The sequence below is a fragment of the Pongo abelii genome, chromosome 9 (genome assembly GCF_028885655.2).
Source record: "Pongo abelii isolate AG06213 chromosome 9, NHGRI_mPonAbe1-v2.0_pri, whole genome shotgun sequence".
Taxonomy (NCBI): Eukaryota; Metazoa; Chordata; class Mammalia; order Primates; family Hominidae; genus Pongo; species Pongo abelii.
In genome coordinates this window covers 80,869,866-80,890,092 of record NC_071994.2, presented here as the reverse complement: position 1 = coordinate 80,890,092, position 20,227 = coordinate 80,869,866, and the positions used below count along the sequence as shown (strand labels likewise).

Sequence of the window (20,227 nt, the reverse complement as noted above, 5' to 3'; positions counted from 1 at the left end):
CATCTAGCTGGTAAGGGTTCCAGAGCCCATACTCTGGTCCAGGCCAAATGCTGCAAACTTTGGCTGCATATAGGACAGCTTCACCTACCAGATTTTCCCCTATCAGCTGTGTGACCTTGAGAAGGTGACTTCATCTCCCATTCTCTATCTAAGACTGTAAAATGGTGACGTAAGTACCTATGTCTCATAATTCTTATGAAGATTAAGTTAGAATATATGATTTGCTTTTTGCAGTTCCATTTGAGGGAATGAGAGGGTCTCTGTTGGTCTCTCCCTTCAACCTTGAGTTGCTGTAGAATTAAATGCCAGCTATGCTATCTAGTTTCCATTTCTTCTTTTTGATTGCTGATAATAAATCCAGTCCTTCTACTTCAGGAGCAAAGGGGATGTAATAGGTGTAACCTGAAGTATAAATGTCACCAGCTGCAGTCAAAGTGATATGTCCAGGTGGCTGTCCTGGGGTTCAAGCTCCTTCTTGCCTGTAGCATTATCATCCATCCTCCTCTGGGGAAGCCAGGAGGAGTCAGAAGGTAGATCTCTGGCGATGGGTATACCTTGGTACTTGAACCAGTTGTTCCCAAAGAGTTCCTGACAACCACTTTTATAATTTAAGGAGACAGCAAAAACAGAAGGAGATATTAGTAGTAAATGCAGGCTTCTATTAGCCTGGACATGTCACAAGGGAAAAAGACATATAGGAGCTTCTGGGAGGGAGGGATAAGTGTGGGGTGAGCAGAAAGGAGAGAATGAGAATGTCAAGTGGGCCTTGACCTCATTCACAAAGCTAGTTCCTTCTGTCTTTGATGCTGGAGTCCAGCATCAAGCTCACATGTCCACAGAGGTTTGCTCACTCAGAGCAAGGCAAGAGGCAGGTATGCCCATGCCATGATGAGCTGACAGAGGAGAAAAGCTGCCTTTCCTTTTCTGATATTACTGCCCCTGTGAGACAGTTAAGGAGGCAATTGGGCTGTCCAGGTAGTCCTCCTAATAGGATTTTCTTCTGTGGTCTCTCCTTGTTTCCTATGAAATGAGGCTTCAGGATTTTAGAAAGGAAAACCAGAAGGATGCAAATGAGGGCAGACCTTCCTCGACATCAACCCTGGACTCAGGAGAACTTAGTTATCAGCTGTGATCATCTTTCACCTTGACATAGCAGCGCTAATGATTTGTTTCTGAAAACAAATCAGGAGTAGTGAACAGTCAAAACGGGCACCGCAGTGGGTTCCCTGAGGCCTCTGTGGGTTCCTGACTCCCATGTCTCCACTGGGAAGAAGCACTGTTGGCCTTTCTTCCTTCTGCAGTTGCCCTTTTGTATTTCAAGCAACATTTTGTTCAATATCCAGAGAACACTCCCACTCACAACACATGTCCAGAGAATGAGCTAAGGAAACACTTAAACTCTGCATTCCAATACAGATGAAAGGAAAAACAAGTTCCTGAAAATCATGTATTTTTTTACCAGGACCCACTGCTGTGATAGAAAAACAAGCTGGGGGAAAGGCCCCGTTTTCCAACATGCCGTATACCCAATTATGAAAATCAATTATTCATAGGTTGCTGAATTTTTAATTTGGATCCAAGCAGATCTAAAGGCATACCTTCTGCTAAATAAAGGCAGCTGCAGTGTGAACATGAGCAAAGCAGGAGAGACTGTGGGGGAAGAAACTCACCAAACACTAATTGGGAACATCCACAGTACTTACGCATTAAAGTTCACACTTTTCCCAAGCCAAAGGATGTCATTTCTGCCCTAGAATGTAGCACAGAGATACCTGGTCAGTGGAGACTCATTATTTGTGGGATCCTAACTGAACCTCAAGTTGTTGAAATCCCTCCAAGTGGAAGAAAAATATATACATAAACATTTTATCAAAAGAAAACATTCTCTATATATATCCTTTCCATTTCCTTGTTGCTATCTTAAAATTATTTCATGTCTCCTAAAACTTCTGCCTTCTCTAGTGGGGCCTGGGGCAAGTTTTGTAGCAAACTGGCTTCTATGCTGTCAGGTTTAGCAACCAACACTACACTCAGTCACAGAAAATATGCTTTCCTCCCTTTCTCACTATGAAGGCTTTTCGGCAGATGATAAACAGGTTGTATCTTGCAGACTCCGGAAATCAGAATCCAACAAAGTATATAACACTTATCTGCAGTTGATCCTGTTAAAAATGCAACTTGTATTTATAGTAATTTTATTAGGAGATATACTTTATACCATTGGGTTTGAGAAGGATTGAACCATAGAAATTTAGATCTGGGAGGGATTTCTGAGCTCATCTAGTGGAATTCTTTCAGGAGTAGAAACAAATATTTATTGAGACCCTCCTCTGGACTGAATACCAGGGCAAATACATAAATGAATAAACTCAATTTCTATCCTCAAGGAGTTCACAGTCAACAATGAAACCTATATGGTATTTTAATAAGAGTGAGGGAAAAAGAGTTCTGAAAGTAACTTAGCCTGTTTAAGATGTCCAGGCCTTTCCAAGGAGGTGGCATTTGAACTGGATTTGAAAGAAGGAATAGAAGTTGCCAAGCAGGAACTTATGGGAGGAGCAATTGCAATAATGAGAAAACAGGTACAGAAGGATCATGTGACGTGGCCAAGGGTTCACAACCACTCAGTAGCAGGACAACACCTGGAAGCCAGGCCATCTGCCTTTCTGTTCTGTACTCCTTCCTCAGCCCTGCAGGCAGGACTGTCTCTCCGATTGTACAATTAGCCCAGTAGCTTAAAGTGGAAATTATCTTGCCTTAGACTTTACTCAAAATTTTAATTTTTTAAAAGAATATTCAAAATGAAACTTCCTAAATGGTTCTTTCTAAAAACAGTGTTTAGGAATCCACTACTGACTTAAAGGTCCTGGGAACATGGATTCTTCCAAGTAAAGCCAATGGAGAATAGAGATTTTCAGGTCCCCAGCCTAAGCCTTGCTCTACTGGGACCCAAACCATTTTGCCCTGAAATGAGGCCACGTGTTGGATTAGACCTTCTTGTTCTTAACTCTGTGTTAATATAAAACACTGCTTGTGTTAGCAGAGACAACACTGAGTGAGTGGAATTGCCCACTCACTAAAGGAGCCACACATTTTGACCATTTTTCCAAACTTTAAAAATAGTTCTTAAGTTGATACTTTAAGACCTTGAAGAAGGACATTTCTTGAAAATGCATCATGCTATAAATGCCGCCGCCTCCACCTATATATCACCAAGCCATTTTTCAAGCCCACGTCCTCTGAGAAGCCTTCCCTCTGCTAATTTAGCCCCATTCCAGCTGCCACGGTACTACCCTTAAGTGCTATGCTGCATTTAAGTTTTGATGCCCTTGTCTAGATGCCTTTTCTCCACAACTTGATCTCTTAATTAATTATAGACTCATAGAATTTTAGAACAGGAAGCAGTCACAGGGAATCATCTCCACCATTGCCTTCATTTCACATATCAGGAAGGTGAGTCCCAGAGAGGGGAAGGAAGTTGCTGTAGGTCACAGATCATGGTACTAAAAGAGTAGATCCCAAAACTAGGTTTTCTTACCTCCAGGCAGAGCTTTTTCTATGCCTCATGCAACAGTTGACTTATTATTTTGTTCTCCCAGTTAAGCTGCAAATTTCTTATAGGCAAGGCTTGTATCTAATGTAGTAACATTTCATTTAACACAGGCCTAGATCTTGGCTTCATGACTTATAGTTGTGAGCTAAGACAATAGACTGCCTGCTTAACTAATCTTTTCCTTTACTTTCAAATCTGACTCTACTGGTTCCCTCTGAGACCTCGGGCAAGTCACTGCCTTTCCTCTGGGTCTCAGTTTCCTTCTCCATCAGATGAGATCATTGGGCTGGATGTCTCTAGGATCCCTCTAAGCTCTGAAAGTTATAGAATTCTCTATCCTACAAATAGATCCTTTGCTGCCTTCAGGATGGGCTTCTCTGTCCCACTGTTTCATCCAGTGAACCCATAGCTAGAGTCACCTCAAAAATAGAGGCAGGGAAGTTCCCATGAGGGGGTGCCCCAAACTATCCCAAGATAGGGCTGGTTGGGATTGCAAAGAAAGAAGCACTAAAAGCCAGGTTGATCTGTCCAAAGAGTTTATTAGGGGAACTTACAGAGTGCTGTAGCAATTCTCGTGCAGACAGCAAAAGAAAGGAATTTTCTACCTAGGTGTCTCCATAGCAAGGTGTCCAGGGTATGGAGTTTATATGGGGATTTAGGAGTTTGGCTCAAGGCCAGGGCTAGTTTCTTTACTGTTTGGGGAAACAACCTAAACACCTTTTTCAGTACCTGAGAATGTTCAAGGCTTCAGCGTGGACTCCAGCCCACAGAAGAGTTGCTAATGGCTGTGTCACTCACAGAGCAGTCAAGGCCTGTATTTCTTGATCAGGACACAAAAGAAGTGGGAAGTTGGGGGATCCTATACCCATAGATCTGCTTTGTTCATTTCCCTGGATTCTGCTGTGGAATAAGTTCCTTCAAGATCCAGATAGCATAGTGTCATGCAGCAAGGCCAGACATGGAGCCCGAAGGCTCAGGTTCCAGTCTTCGCAGTCTTGCTTCTTTGGTTTAGTATCTGTGGCCTTCCACAGGTCACTTCATTTCTCTCAGCCACCTGTTGGTTTTTTTTTTGTTTTGTTTTGTTTTGTTTTTTTGTAAAATAGGAATAACAATATGTACTTGTCAGATTTGGTGACCGTGAAATGAGATAAATCTTGTGGAAATACATGGCACGAAGAAGGCATTGGCATATAGTTGCTTCTGTGCTTCATTCCACATCCAGCATTATTGAGAAATGAGCTGTTCCAAATAAACACACATTCTAGATAATAGGTTTACCAACAGGAGCTACAAAACAGTGCCTGACTTTTGATTAAAATCTTTCTGAAATTGATTCTATATTTTCTTGACCTGTCACACAGAGCATGTAACAAACGTATTAGGAGGAGTTAGAGAAAGGAACATCTCTGCAAAAGGGGGGCATGACAGAGAGCATGTCTGGGGATGCAAGTAGTGCAGAGGAAATAGGAAAGAAAACTTTTTTTTTTTTTTTTTTTTTGAGACACAGTCTCACTCTGTTGCCCAGTCTGGAGTGTAATAGTGCAATCTCAGCTCACTGCACCCTCCGCCTCCCAGGTTCAAGTGATTCTCCCACCTCATCCTCCTGAGTAGCTGGGATTACAGGTGTACACCACCATGCCAGGCTAATTTTTGTAGTTAATAGAAATGGGGATTCACCATGTTGGCCAGGCTGGTCTCGAACTTCTGACCTCAAGTAATCCACCTGCCTTAGCCTCCCAAAGTGCTGGGATTAAGGCCTGAGCCACCACCCCCAGCCAGAAAAGAAGACGTCTTTGTCTTGTGGAAAGAGCTTGGATTTTTTTCATCTTAGCAAATGGGGAGCCCTTGAAGGGTTTTAAGAAGGAGAGTGATAGGATCAGATTTGTTTCAAAGAAATCACTTAGGCTGCTGGGTGGTGAACACATCAGGGTGAGGAGCAAGAGGGAAGGCTGAAAGGCCTGCCTCAGGCTGGTGTAGTGGCTCCAGTGAGAGACGGTGGGGACCTACATGGATATATGAAAAGTCAGAGGTGGGAAAAGACAGATTTGTAAATGCTCAGTAGCTTTATATAAAAACAAAGTAAAGGAATATCAGCCCATTCTGAGAAAAGCATAAAATACAAAAAGTATAAAGAAGACTGTAAGAATCACCCAATAACACACCACCCAAAGAAAACCACTGTTAACAGGTTAAACTGTTTTCTCTCAGTGTTTTTAGCTGAAGAATCTCTAATGTGTTTGTAGATACAAATTTGATTTATAAAAATATGGTTCAGGCAGACATTTTCCAGAACACTTCTGCTAATGTCAATTAAGCTGTGCTTCCATAAGAGTAAAAGTAACATAGAATTTTAACTCCATTCATTGCTTTCAGTGACGGGGCCACAAGAGCTCAAATATGTGGGTCTTGGTTAACCTAAGGCTTGATTCCTGGGCTCTCTGTTTGGGTAAGGAAATTTGTTTTCAACTCTCCTCTTTTCTCTCCCCAGAGTCGGTGGATAACTGCCCCAGCAACTGCTATGGCAATGGTGACTGCATCTCTGGGACCTGCCACTGCTTCCTGGGTTTCCTGGGCCCCGACTGTGGCAGAGGTGAGAACTCTGCATTGGAGCTCTGGATTTCTGCTTCCCAGACCCCTCAGGCAGCTCACTTCTACTTCTCAGAGCAAGTGCAGAATCCAGCCCACCTTCTGATGCCCACGAGAAGGGTTTCCAAGGGCCATTCTCCAGAAGCCCTTGGAGGGAGGTGTGCAGGCAGAGCCATAACCTTGTCAGCTGCTGTTATCCATATGTGGATGATTGGGGAGGTCAGGAAGGGAGGGTGAATTCACTGTGGGGTGGCCACAGTGAAGTCAGTGTCTGTTGCTGGGGCAGGTGGAGTGGCAGTGGGGGTTCTTTTAAAAAGTTGATTTCCTCTTATAGGAATGATCATCCCTGGCCATGCGTCTTTGAAGTTTATCTTCATGCTAGTGTGATGTCTCTCTGGCCTGTAAATGGGGAGCCTGAGGACTGCTCTGTTGCTACCTTCTAACAGCACAGGCCGAATCAGCCAAGACCCCAAGGGGAGGCACTGAGGAGGCCAGGCCACTTTTTTCCACACAGGACCCTAATGGTGCCTGATATTTAGACACTGCCAGTGCCCATGATAAACATTGTGGAGATAGTCTAAAAGTCTGCCCACGATCTATCCCGAGCTTTTGGCCATCATTTCTGTCCTGGAATAATTAACAAGGAAAGTGTCAAGGAGATCTGCAGTCCTGATAATTTGGCACTCCCCTGGGAAACTAACTTGGCCCCTTCTTTTGTTTTTTTTTACCTTTTTCCCTTATTCAGTAGCCATTTGCTTCATGCCTTTTTAGGGGTTGGTCCTGTGCTAGGCAAGACCCAATCGTGGGAGCTCTGAGTCTGGTCTCAGAGACAGACAAGTAAATAGACAACTGCAAAGCAGTACGATAATAAGTGAAATACGCTATAACACAGTTAAATACGGGGAGCTTCTATCAGAGTAGAAGGGAAGAGCAGTCTGAGAGTAGAAGGGATGAATTTCAGGAAAGGCTTCCCAAATGAGGGTGACATTACATCCGAGTCCTGAGGCTTGAGAAATTGTTCATAAGTAGAAGGCAGAGATGATTTTCCAGGCTGCGTGAACTACATCCTGGAAGTAGTATGCCATGAAAGTCTGTTTATTCTTCCTAATGTGAGATAGACTCAGTTTGAGGCAGCAAAGCTAGCAGCCCCAAGGAAACGCAGTGATTACCTGCTGAGTGCTTTAAAAAGGAAAGAAGCCTGGTGGGGGCCAGGGGAAGGTGGTACAGAGATGAGTCATTCCTTCTAACAAGAATTACCGTCTCGTCCCATATGCACTTAAAGTTAAGAGTCATGTGTAAAAAAGCCTTATTGGATCTTGATAAGACTGGTAAGTACTTTCAGCACAATGCAGTATAATTTATTTTTATATAGTATCCTTCGTAGAGAAGATCACAAAACCCTTTATGCTAAGAGACAGAATGAAAAGATAATAAAGAGCCAGGTTGGGCTCTGCTCTCTTCTTAAGGGGGCAGTGGTGTATGGGGCTGGAGTGGAGGACTGAAAGGCAAGGGAAACTGAGATTTGCTGGGTTAAAGAGGACAGTAAGTGGTGCTGCGGATGAGGTGTGGGGAAGTGAAAGTGGAGTGTTATTAGAGGAGAGCGCTGGAGGAGGGATTCAGGGCAGGCAGGAGGCTCAGCCACTGGCTTTTCCAGTGAGACGGAGGAACAGACTGAAGCTTCCTGTCTGAGGTTCCTGGCAGCCACTGTACCCCATCAGCAACATGAAGGGGATGGGGTTAAGTGGATACCTACCCTGCCAGGCCCTGCACTGTGCACTATCACCTACAAATCTAGATGTGTTTAAACTGGAAAGAAATAAAGCAAGAGAAGAAGACAGATGGGCACACATGGGTGTTTGTGGCAGAGCAATTGAGGCTACTGGTGAAGCCAGGCAGGCCAAGAGGAGAAAGGGACAAAGGCAGTTGGGGTGTGCTGGACATTGATTCATGCCAGACTTCCGGTGCTCTCTCCCCAGCCTCCTGCCCCGTGCTCTGTAGCGGAAATGGCCAATACATGAAGGGCAGATGCTTGTGCCACAGTGGCTGGAAAGGCGCTGAGTGCGATGTGCCCACCAACCAGTGTATCGATGTGGCCTGCAGCAACCATGGCACCTGCATCATGGGCACCTGCATCTGCAACCCTGGCTACAAGGGCGAGAGCTGTGAGGAAGGTAAGAGTTGCAGGTGGCAGCTCCGGCACCTTGCTCTGAGATAGAGGCTGGCATATAGTGCCAAGAGGGTGACCAGGGAGCAGGGGAAGCCTCCTGAGCCGTTTTGTGACCCCACTTCCCCAAGCCAGGAGCCCACCCACCAGCAACAGTAACTAATCTAAAGGAAGAGGCCAAACACATCGGAGTCCTGGTCAGTGAAAGGGAGAAATGTCATGTATCGAGCACTTACCATATACAAGGCTGTGCTAGAAGCCTTGTGTCATATAATTCAAACCTTATTAGGAAGGAGTAATCATCTCTACTTTATAGTTGGGGAATCTGAGACTCAGAGGGTTGAATAACTTGTCCAAGGACACATGGCTAGTAGACAGCAGAGCTGGGTTTGAGCCCAGTTGTTCTGGCTCCGTAGCCTAAGTTCTTTTCACTCCCCGCTAGGCTCATCTGCTCATTTTTAATCTTTATTTCTGAAGTGTGATTCTATTATAGGCCTCCAAACTCTGCCCTCTTTTATCGCACTCATGTGTGTGTGTGTGTCTGTGTGTATGGCTCTGCAGTGCCCATGAGCATGCCTCTCTCCTTTATAAAATAAATATATGGCTGTGTAGATTGAGGCTAGAAAAGTGAACCGTTGATTTAACACTGACATCTGTTCTTTGCTAGGAAATCCAACCAAGTGAAATAAATGAATATTTCTATCTGACAAATGAAGAAACTGAGTCCCAGGGAAGGGCAGCGACTTGCCCACAGTCATAGAACTGACTAATGGCAGAATTGGGATTCAGCCCAGGTCTCACTTCAAATCCGGGACTCTTCCTTCTTGACTGCATGGTGTTTCCAGCTGAGAGGAAGAGCCTTATTCGCAAGCAATGTAAAGTAGCTGTTAAAAGTGCACACTCTGGAATCAGATATAGGTTTGCATCCTGGCCCTGCCACTAACTAGCCTCAGTTCCCTTGTCTATAAAATGGGAATGCCTTCCTCTGAGGGCCATTGTGAGGATTGAATTAAATGACCCATGTAAAGCACTTAGCTCAGTGTCTGACACATAGTAAATGCTCCATAAATGTGAGCTCTTATGTTATTAGTATTATTCTGGGGACAATTGAAGCCCATTTCCTGTTTCGCCCCACTCACTTCATCCAAGTTCTTTTGAAATGGTTGGAATTTGCCGTTTGAAACTGACGGATGACGCTGTGCGCCTGTCATTACCTCCCATTCTCTGCCGTCTAGCACCCTGGCACCTTCCCCAGTGGGTGGAAGAGGCTCCAAGGAGAGCCGATCTTCTAAACCATTTACTGTTTAACAGAGAGCCCCCTCCCAGGCATCATTTTGCTCTAAAAATAAAACAGAACGTTAACAGGCCCATTTTCAAAGAGTGGGGAACAAGAAGAGATTAGTGTCTGAAAAGCGTTGCCTCTCTGAGACAGGCTGTATATAAACCCCAAGCGTGGCTGGAAGTCCTGATTCAGACCTGTTAACTTTGATGGGGATTACTTTGGGCTGTCTGAGAGAGAAGGAACGCCAACCCCTTTAACAAAGGAACTGGGCCTTCTTATCCAGAGAATGGTGACCTTCATCTGCTGTCCCTTTTTATTCGAGTCACTTGAGGTGAAGACCCTGAGAAGGAAAGAGAAACAAAGAGGAGATTCCTCTTGAAACTGTGAGCTGCCTCCAATCCCACCCATGTTGTGTGGGCCAGGAAAAGGCAGTTGTCCTTCCTCAGATAAGCTGGCATCGCACAGCACCCCAGAGCTGCAGCGTTATTTGTAAGAGAGAAGAAAATGTTTGGAACTTTGATTTACGTTATCTATTTGAAAAGAAATGTTCTTACTCCAGCTCTCTTTTCTGAGGAGGGCCATCTGGTACTGATTCCCATTATTATTTCTGTTTCTCTGGTGAAGCGTCACTGCGTTATCCTTGTGTTTATAATGGGGTTTTCTTGGGGCCTTTGTCCTCCACACTTCTCCTCCCCTCCTCCCTCTGCTCTGTGCTAACGGGTTTCACTGTGTTTATAAAACATCAGCTAACAAGCTCACTTTTTTTCTCCCCCTTCCTTATTCTGAAGTTTATTGCCCCATATTTTTTAAAGCTTGAACGCAGCCAGTAGGACACTGGGAAGGAGTTGGGGGAGGAGCAGAAAAGAAAAAACCTAGACCTTTCACAGTGAAAAGTGAGACCCTGTGTTTTTGGTCCTGCAGAGTGTCTAATAGCTTGTGTGGTCACTGAAGCATGGCATGTTTGGGGAAAAGACCTGTGTCTGCAGCCTGGTCATGCAGGCCTCATCATTTTGTTAATGGTCTATACTTCTGCCAGAAATTTTGGCTTGAATGGCAAGCTCTGCAAGGGGAAAAAAGGTAACTGTTTGGCACATCTCTAAGAGGAAACTAAGTTAGGCTGTCTTCCAGACAAAGGCCAGCCCACCTCCCTGATCATTGCTCCTACTCCTTCATCAGCACTCCCTTCCACCCCAAACTGGCCGCTTCTCCCCACTTTACCCACAGCTCCTTGGGAAATCACCGTTGTTCCTGAAGCTGTCCCAGTGTGATGGAAAGAAGCCGACTTTAATCACCACCCCAGAGGCTCCAGAATGCAAAGGCAGAGGCAGAGTCTACCTACCACCTCTTTGGCAGAGCATCATTGTGGCATAGATACGCACAGGGACAATGTCTGCCCGGCCCCAGCAGGAACCTCAGCCAGTTCAGCCTAGATTTCTGGGAGCTGCCTTCCCTCCTGAGATGCAGTCTTGCTTAAAACTTCCCTCCTGCTCCACAATCACTTGGCCCAGTTGACCTTCAGAAGCAAAGATTAATTGCCTGGAGGTAGCCTCTCGTCAGTTCCTTCTGATCTTTGTTCTCTGCCTGGGCCATCTGCTGGGAGTGTAGGATTCACTTTGCTGGTTCCTAGGTCCTTCCTTAGACTCATTACGTCTAAGGAAGCACATGCCTGTGCCACCCAGAGCCTCTTGCTGAACTTGGCACCCTCCCAGCCTGCTTGCTAATGATGGAGATTTATAGGTTCGACCTCAAGGGTGCCCTGGGATTCTCAGAGACAGTTTCAACCCAAAGTTGAGGTTCAGGCACTTACAGAAAAGGAAATACCTTTATTGGCCTCAGGATAGGAATTGCTGAGTTGTTTCCTGTCAAATTGGAAAGCTCTCTGGGTCTAGGGGATTGTCATAGAAGCCTAATGGGCCAGAATAATCCTTCTGAGGTTCCAAGATCTGAGGCAGGTCATGAGAATTTATCACTATTATTACATTTATTATTTTTAATTATCAGGCATTCCAACAGGTCATGCTCTAACCATTTTTGAATGGTGTCCAGAGACTGCAGGAGAAGAGATTCTTTGCCTTCATTTGACTTCATTAATCCTCCACATTGCTCTATTTCTTTTCTTGTTTTGATTTCTATTTTTAAGACATTTTTTGTGTTTATGTAAGTATATATGCACACATGTATTTCTGAACCAGTAAGATTGTAAGGGGAAATGGCAAGAGGCCTAACCAGGAAAGGGTGATTCAAATTTAAATTCTTCCATTTGCCATGCTACTGTGTAATCTTGGGCAAGTTATTTAACTTCTCTGTGCTTTCTGTTTTCTCAGCTGTCAAATGAACATAATGAAAGTAGCTACCTCATACTTACATTGTTAGGATTAAATGAGATAATGTCTATGAAATGCTTAATAGCAAAATATGGCAGAGAAGAGGGAATAAGTTAATGTTAATTGTTATTGTGATCATTACTGTGTTATTACCAAATGATCACTCCTGAACCCTGATCGTCTTATTTATCATTTAGGTTATTAGGTTGAACACCTTTAAGATCCTAAATAGCAAAATAACTTTCTTAATAAGCTAGTTCTCAAAATAAATGTTCCCAGAATATTGCCATTTGTAAAGTTTTTGCCCATTTGTGTCTGTGACTCTTACCTATCCAGCCTGGGTTTCCCAGTCTTTTACGTAAAAGTCAAATATACCAGGTTACAAAATATAATTAATAAATACATTTAAAGGATGTCTGAATTATAAATGAGCTCTGACCATAGTTTGCCCCAAGCTGTGCTACTGAATGTCCTGATAGGATAGGAAGATAACCTCTTTGCAACAGTTTATACAGTCCTTTCAAATCATCATGTCATTTGCTCCTCATAGCAACCTGAGAAGTCAGTAGTCAGTATCTTTACCATACCTGCTTTATAGATGGGAAGCACAGAGCAGTTATGTAATTGGACCATGGACCTAGAACCAGTACATTTTGTCCCTTGACCCTTGAGGCCAAATGGAGAGCTTTTTCTTCCACAGCCTAGGGCTCCCTTGTGAGTTCCTATTAGGAGGGGCCTGACCATACTCATCACAGTGTCATCAGCACCCTTTCTCCAACAGCTACATGTTGCCCCTTCTCCCCAGGATACCACCATCCCCTCACAATTATAAAATGAATAGCATCCCTACCTCCCTAAAGAGAAAGACAGACCTAACAACTTTTTGGTAGAGAAAGAACATGAATCGACCTCCTTTACCAATCCTGTCTTCTCTCTGCCACCTATTGCACTTTCCATATGAACTGGAGCCACTTCAGTTAATTCTCAGTACTCTTCTCCTTTTCCATGCAGTGCTTTGCAGAAGATTAGAGGTCTCTGTTAATGTTGTTGTAGCCCCATAACTAAAGCTTTGATTAGGGAAAGTCAGCCCCTGATAGAAATATTGGCCTCAGGATCAGACAGAGCTGTCTTCAGATTCTGGATGTGCAGTAATTGGAACCCTTGTGCACTGCTGGTGGGAATGTAAAATGGTAGAACTACTATGGAAGACAGCATGATGGTTCCTCAAAAAATCAAAAATAGAATTTACCATATGATCCAGCAATTTCTTTTCTGGACATATACTCAAATGAATTGAAAGCAGAGTCCCAAAGAGGTATTTGTATACCTGTGTTCATAGCAACCTATTCACAATAGCCAAAAGGTGGAAGCAACCTGAATTTCTGTTGATGTATGAATGGATAAACAAAATAAGGTATGAACATATAATGGAATATTATCCAGCCTTAAAAAGGAAGGAAATTATGGCCATGCCACAACATGGGTGAACCTTGAGGGCATTATGCTAAGTGAAATAAGCCATACAGAAAGATAAATACTGGATGATTCCATTTACATTAAGTACCTAGAGTAGTCAAATTCATAGAGATAGAAAATAGAATGGTGGTTGTCAAGGGCTGAGGGAAAGGGGAAATAGGAAGTTGTTTAATGAGTGCAGAGTTTCAGTTTTGCAAGATAAAAAGAGTTCTGGAGACAGTGGTGATGGTTGCCCAACAGTATCCATGTCCTTAACACCACTGATTTGTACACTTAACAGTGGCTAAAGTGGTAAATTTTATGTTATATGTATTTTACCACAATTTTAGAAACCAGGAAAAGAATTCCTCTCTGGCAGAGTTTAGCTGTGTGATCTGGCATAAATTATTTACCTCTCAGAGCCTCAGTTTCCTCATCTGTATCTCACTGGGTTACTGAGAAAACTGAATCTGATAGTGTATATAAAGTGCTTAGAGTGTAAGCACAGAGCAGATAACCCACAATGTTACTCTCTCTTCCCTCTTTCTGGATTGGTCTCTTGAGACCACTTTGACCCTGGGCCCTGGGAGCACTAAAGAGCTGCCTGGCTGTGAGCCACCACTATGTGACTCACCTACCACATGAGGAGAAGCTGCGCAAAGTCGGCACATATTGAAGTGTTTGCCCTCAAGAAAGTGAATTTTTTTGTTATTGTTTTGTTTGTTTGTTTTTTAGAGACAGCATCTTGCTCCACTGCCCAGGCTGGAGTGCAGTGGCACAATTATAGCTCATTGCAGCCTCGACCTCCTGTGCTCAAGCAATCTTCCTGCCTCAGTCTCCCAAGTTGCTGGGACTACAGGCGTGTGCCACCATGCCTAGCTAATTTTTTTTAATTTTTTTAATTTTTGTAGAGACAGGATCTCACTGTGTTGCCCAGGCTGGTCTCAAACCCCTGGCCTCAAGCAATCCTCCCACTCCAGCCTCCCAAAGTGCTGGGATTACAGGTGTGAGTCACCACATCTGGCCAGGAAAGTGAAGTCTGAAAGTTCATATCAATCTCAAGAATTTGGGGAAGATGATAAAATCTAATGGAATTTAATTACAAAATAAATTGTCATTTAAATTAAGGAATCTATCTTAGTCTCATGCTTACATAAATAAACCTGCGTTACGAAGTGATAATAAAAGTTCGTTCTATGAAGACTTATTAAACACCTCCTGTGTGCTAGGCACTGTTCTAGGAGGTGGAGATTCAGAAGTGAATGAAACACAGTCTAGTAGACATGAAGTGCAATGCTGATGCTTGAGACACATTTCTTACTTTGCCCCACAAACAAAGAGGTAGGGATTTCTACCTGGGTGGAGTTGGGAAGCCAGGTCTGCCATTTGTCACAGTACTGCTGTCACCTTACTAAGTGGCCTATGCATGCTTCTGCCAGAATGTATGAAGCCCCTTGGCCACAAAGCTAAGTAGTTGGCTTAAAGAAGCCTCACCTTTGCTGGTCAGATGCTTACCTATGTTCTCCTTCCTCCATCTCACAGTGGACTGCATGGACCCCACATGTTCAGGCCGGGGTGTCTGCGTGAGAGGTGAATGCCACTGCTCTGTGGGATGGGGAGGCACCAACTGTGAGACCCCCAGGGCCACATGCTTAGACCAGTGTTCAGGCCACGGAACCTTCCTCCCGGACACCGGGCTTTGCAGCTGTGACCCAAGCTGGACTGGACACGACTGTTCTATCGGTAAATGCAGGGGGAGGAAGGGTGGGTGGAGGAGGAGTGGGGGTGGGGAGGAATGAGGGGTGGGGTGTGGAGGGTGGGGAGAAGAAGCATGGGTAGAGGGAGGGGATTTCCACTGTGACATGGTCACCATTCAGTCCTGATCAGGGATGTAACTGTTCCCAATCATGTAGCAATGCATTCCCTGTGCCTCTGAGTGCTTTTCTTCTTTCTCTGAACTCTAGCCTTCAACACCTCTACTCTTAGACAAAGAGAGGATTCAAAAATTACATCCTTACATCATTCCTTCCATAGTAGTGGCCCTGAGATTCAAAACTACCCCTTAACAATGGAGCTTATAATTATAGATGTGTTTCACTGAAATCTCATCTCATGTTAAGACATTATCCCTGGAGGCAAGGCCATAGGGAAAGTGTTCCTAGGTAAGCTCTGTAGGGGTGGGCCATATAGGATGCATGTCCCAGCCATCAAACCCTTCGGTTTCACCCATTTCTCAGAATGAAGTCCAAATTCAGTGTAGTGTTTAGGGTTCTTTGGGATCTGACCCCCACCTGCCCTTCTAGCCAAATGCTCTGTTAGTCACTAAGCTCCATGAGGGTAGCAAACATGTCTTGTTCACCTCTGCAGCCCCAGGACTCAGCATGGCCTGACCCACAGCACCTGCTCAATAAATAGTGATAAATGAATGCGTGAGCACATGATTGAATGTGTTCTTGATTGTGGCATTTGGTTCATCACAGGGTTTGTACATATAAGGTACAAAGGATAATTATGTTGGCACCCTTCTGTTTGAAAACACTATGATTTACAGGTCCTTTCAAAGTGAAGATTAAATGGGAACATACGTGAGTCACTTAGCACAGTATAGATGTATAGCGGGTTATGGTCACATCTAATCTCTCATTTAATCTGCACAAAAACCCTACAAGAAAGGTGTCAGTTATCCATGTTTTACCAATTTACATAATACTTTAACCAGCGAATACTTACTGAGTCCCTACAGTATACCAGGCACTCTTCTAATCAGAGAGGATGGAGACCAAAGAGTCCCTGCCTTCATAGAGTGTGCATTCTGGGAAAGGGGAGGGGAAACAACAACAACAAAATGAAGATAAGTGAACTGATAAAGAAGCTAAGGCTTGGAAAAATTTTAAGTGATCCTGCCCAAGGACAAAAAGCTAAAAAGTGATAGCATCTCCAGCTACGCTTTTTTACTCAAAATCGTTTTCCTTCGCACTCTACGCTGTTTAAACAAAGTGAGGCTCAGATTAGCTCATTATGTTGTGTATTAACAGTTCTGGTTGTGACCAAGAAAGATGGTTGAGACCTTTGGCAAAAATGAGATCCATGCAGCATTCATGCCTTTGGGATACTTTGAATTACCTTTCCCTGTTGAATAGAGAATTGATGTTCAATACACAGTCTAAATTGGACTTTTATCCTTGTTTGCAAAGCTCATGTAAAGACATGATTGTAAGCACAGATGTGCAGGGTCTTAGGAATAATTCTTTTTATATAGCTCTGTTTATAGCAATATAATAAATGGTCCTTTTAAAGCTATGCTGGCTTGCATTGTTCGTTATGTGGCCACAAAGCTGATTTATGATAGGTATATAACTGTGTCTTGCACTGTTAATCCCTGATGAAACCCCACAGCCTCTGAGGAGGTAGGTATAACTTTGGATGAGATTACTAAGTATTCTTTAGTTAGCTCGGTAAACGGAAACAACCGAACTATTAGAAGGGACTTTGAATAGAATTATGAGATCTCCCTTTCCTCAGTCCTGGCTATACCACTCCCCGTAACTGGTATCGAACACGTATGTGTCCTTATGTGCAAAGGCCAGAGAGAACCATGTGATGAGGAAAGTCCCTGAGTCAGACAGACCCGGGTTCAAATCTTTTTTTTTGTTTTTTTTTGGGGGGTTCAAATCTTGGCCCTGCTATTTACTAATCATAATTTTGGGCAAGTTACTTTACCCTTTGAAGCTATAAAATGGAGATAATGATAGTACCTACCTCTGGAGTTATAGTGAGAATTATTTAAGAAAATGAAAGGCTGGGCACGGTGGCTCATGCCTGTAATCCTAGTACTTTGGGAGGCCGAGGCGGGTACATCATGACATCAGGAGTTCAAGACCAGCCTGGCCAAGATGGTGAAACCCCGTCTCCACTAAAACTACAAAAATTAGCCAGGCGTAATGACAAGCATCTGTAATCCCAGCTACTCGAGAGGCTGAGGCAGAGAATCACTTGAACCCGGATGGCAGAGGTTGCAGTGAGCTGAGATCGTGCCACTGCACTCCAGCCTGGACAACAGAGTGAGACTCCATCTCAAAAAAAAAAAAAAAAAAAAAAGAAAAAAAGATTTGGCCCATTATATGAGCTCAATACTTGTTAGCTATTGTTATGATGATTAAAACACTCATTGGTAGAGCACTTGATATTAACAAAGACGTTTGATTATAAGACATAAGATGAAATCCCTTTCAGAAATATAGATTCTAATTTTTAAATCTCTAGCCTATAAATGACTAGAAGGGTCTCCTGATTGCCAAGGCCAGGAATATAAAAGGCAGCTTTAAAAGTATTGTAATAGTAAAAACAATTGGTGTTTGTTGAGTATCCCATAGCATACAAAGATGTTTCACACAGCAACATACACCCTGCGCAACAGCAGCCCTGGGAGGTTGGGATGACAGGTATGGTATTGCCCCTGTTCCTATGATGAGGCTAGAGGAGTGGCTGTGACTTGCATGAGCCATGCTGGTGAGGGAGGAAGCTGGGAGTCAAGGCCTGGCCCGGCGCTGGGGCAGCCTGCTTCCCAGCACTCGCCACAGGCCGCGTTCCTCCTCAGCTGTCGCTTCGCCTCTGGAAGCTGGTTTGAAGGAGAATGAGGGCATTTCAACTGTTCTCTCCTCAGCCCCTGCTGTGCAGGAACTGCTGGCCTGGGTTCCACCCTGCTTCTGCCACATGCGACCTTGGCAAGAAAGCTCACTTTTCTTGACTTCAGTTTCCTTGTCTGAAAAATGGACATAGTAATAGTACCTGCCTCAGCGGGTTATGTGATCATTAAAGTACATTGTTTTGGTATGCACGTAGACCAGTGTCTGTCATAGAATAAGCACTTAATGTCTTTCTACCACCTCCCTTCCAAGGGCACTTTCACTGAGTGAAAGCTGTTTTAAAACTATTGAGTTTTTGCAGTGAAGCTAAGCAAGGAATGCCTCGTTGCCTGGATCCACTAGAGCCAAGAAACTATCTTTCTGTTTAAGGAGTTAGCCACAGGGCAGCAGAACAGGCACTGGTCTTTTTGGGGGAAGAGTTGCTCCCCACTCGTTGAATGGCTTCATCATGTGGCTTAACCCTCTAACCCTTAATTTTCCCTTAGGTAAAATTACTTTATGGAATCATTGTGAGGATTAGATGAAGAAATATGGGCAAAGTGGTTCTTGTAGTATCTGGCACAGCTCACACCCTGGACAAGCGGTAGCTCTAGTCATCTTGCTTATGCTGCTTGCTGCCTGGCATGGCAGAGCTGGCACAGACACTGCCCAGTCCCTCCCATCGGGAGCTGCAGGCCAAAGGACAAATCCCAAGTGATCCTTGCACCATCGGCATTGGTTCTGGGTTCTTAGGTTGGTAGAGATGGGCCCCTGCTGCCTGCTGCCTCCTAGGAGGGAACACTGTCTATTCCCTGAGATGAGTGTCTTGCTGTTTGGCACCAAGAACAGGATTTAATGAAAGCAGCTTAAATCAACATGCCCTGCACTCAACAACCAGCCGTGTATTGAAATGTGAGCTGACAAGTTCCCCAGCACTTTGGTTAGGTTTGTGGAAACAGTGAAGTCAGATTTTATACAAGTGTTTACTCAGTTCCCTGGCTTCCTGGCAACTTGGCTTCCAGTCTCATCTCAGAAATTCCTCTTTCAATCCAGCCTCATGCATGTGGTCTTCCTTCCTGATAAACCACACGACATAACTGTTGCAACAGATTCTTATGGCCCAGAAGAGCACAGGACATAGGCCCCAGTGGGACTTCACTTCCTGAGTCACTTGGGAGGATGATACTGATCATGGTGGTGGTAGTGATGGTGGGGGAAGTGGCTACTGCTGTTGCTGTTAAACAGATAGAAAAGAGTTGGAGGTGGGGGAATGACTGGCCCTAAGTGACTCAGCTTACCAGTGGTAGTTTGAATTAAATCCAGGCCCTTTCTTCCGAAGTCCTCAGCTCTTGCCTCATGCCCCCTTTCTCTCCAAAGAGTTGTTCATGTTGCCAGTCTTGTCTTTCTTTCTGACAAGCCACAGGATAGAGTAACAAAGAGCCATCCATTTCTTAGTATTTAGCATGTACCAGGCACTGAACTAAGTCCTTTACAACCTTATCTTAGCTAAGGTTCATAAGAACCCTGGGAAGGAAGTATTACTAGTATTACCATTTCCAGATGAGGAAATTGAAGTTCAGAAAGATTAAATTATATACTGGCATCCCTTTTTTCCCCCAACTCTCACCCAACTCGTAAGTGGTGGAGTCTAGATTCAAACCAGATCTGGCTCCAAGGTCTCTCCTAAACACTATGTTACATTGACCAATGTATTCTAATCAATCAATCTCTCTCTCTCTCTCTCTCTCTCTCTCTCTCTCTCTCTCTCTCCAAACTGTGAACTCTGTGAAGTCAGGGCCTAGCATAGGGCCAAACATGCATTAGGTTCTCGGTGATTATTGCATGAATGACTTAACTAGTGAATAGTCAAAGAAAGAAAAAGAGCCCACTGGGAACACGGGGAGGAGGGGGCTGCAGCCAAAAGCTCTGTCCAGGAAGATCCCAGCACACTACCCAACAGTGAACCTAATCCCTTCTCTCAGGACTCCACATCCTCCCCACCTCCTCACAAATCCCTTCCCTCCCACTCCCCACACAGTGTGCTGGGCTAATACCAAATCTCTGTGCTCCTTGTCTGTCACTTCCCAGACCTAGATCATGTTAGTTTCATGCACAGTGCCAGCCAGCCAGAAGCCCTCCTGGACAAGAGCTGGCATCATTTCACCTCCTTCAAGCCATCTTCCCCAGGGAGCAGGCCTGCTGGGCTGGATGCCTCATCAACTTTTGCATAAAGTGGGT

General features: G+C 44.3%; 1 protein-coding gene across 21 annotated transcripts in view; it reads left to right on the top strand.

Annotated features, from left to right (window-relative positions):
* Positions 1 to 20,227, top strand: part of TENM4 (teneurin transmembrane protein 4) — a 3,040,222-nt gene that overhangs the window by 2,872,985 nt on the left and 147,010 nt on the right. For all 21 annotated transcript variants that reach the window (XM_054526090.2, XM_063711315.1, XM_054526091.2 and 18 more), the window contains 3 exons: positions 6,042 to 6,143; positions 8,116 to 8,310; positions 14,907 to 15,107. In XM_054526090.2, the coding sequence (XP_054382065.1) occupies positions 6,042 to 6,143; positions 8,116 to 8,310; positions 14,907 to 15,107 (498 nt within the window). The remainder of the gene's footprint in view (positions 1 to 6,041; positions 6,144 to 8,115; positions 8,311 to 14,906; positions 15,108 to 20,227) is intronic.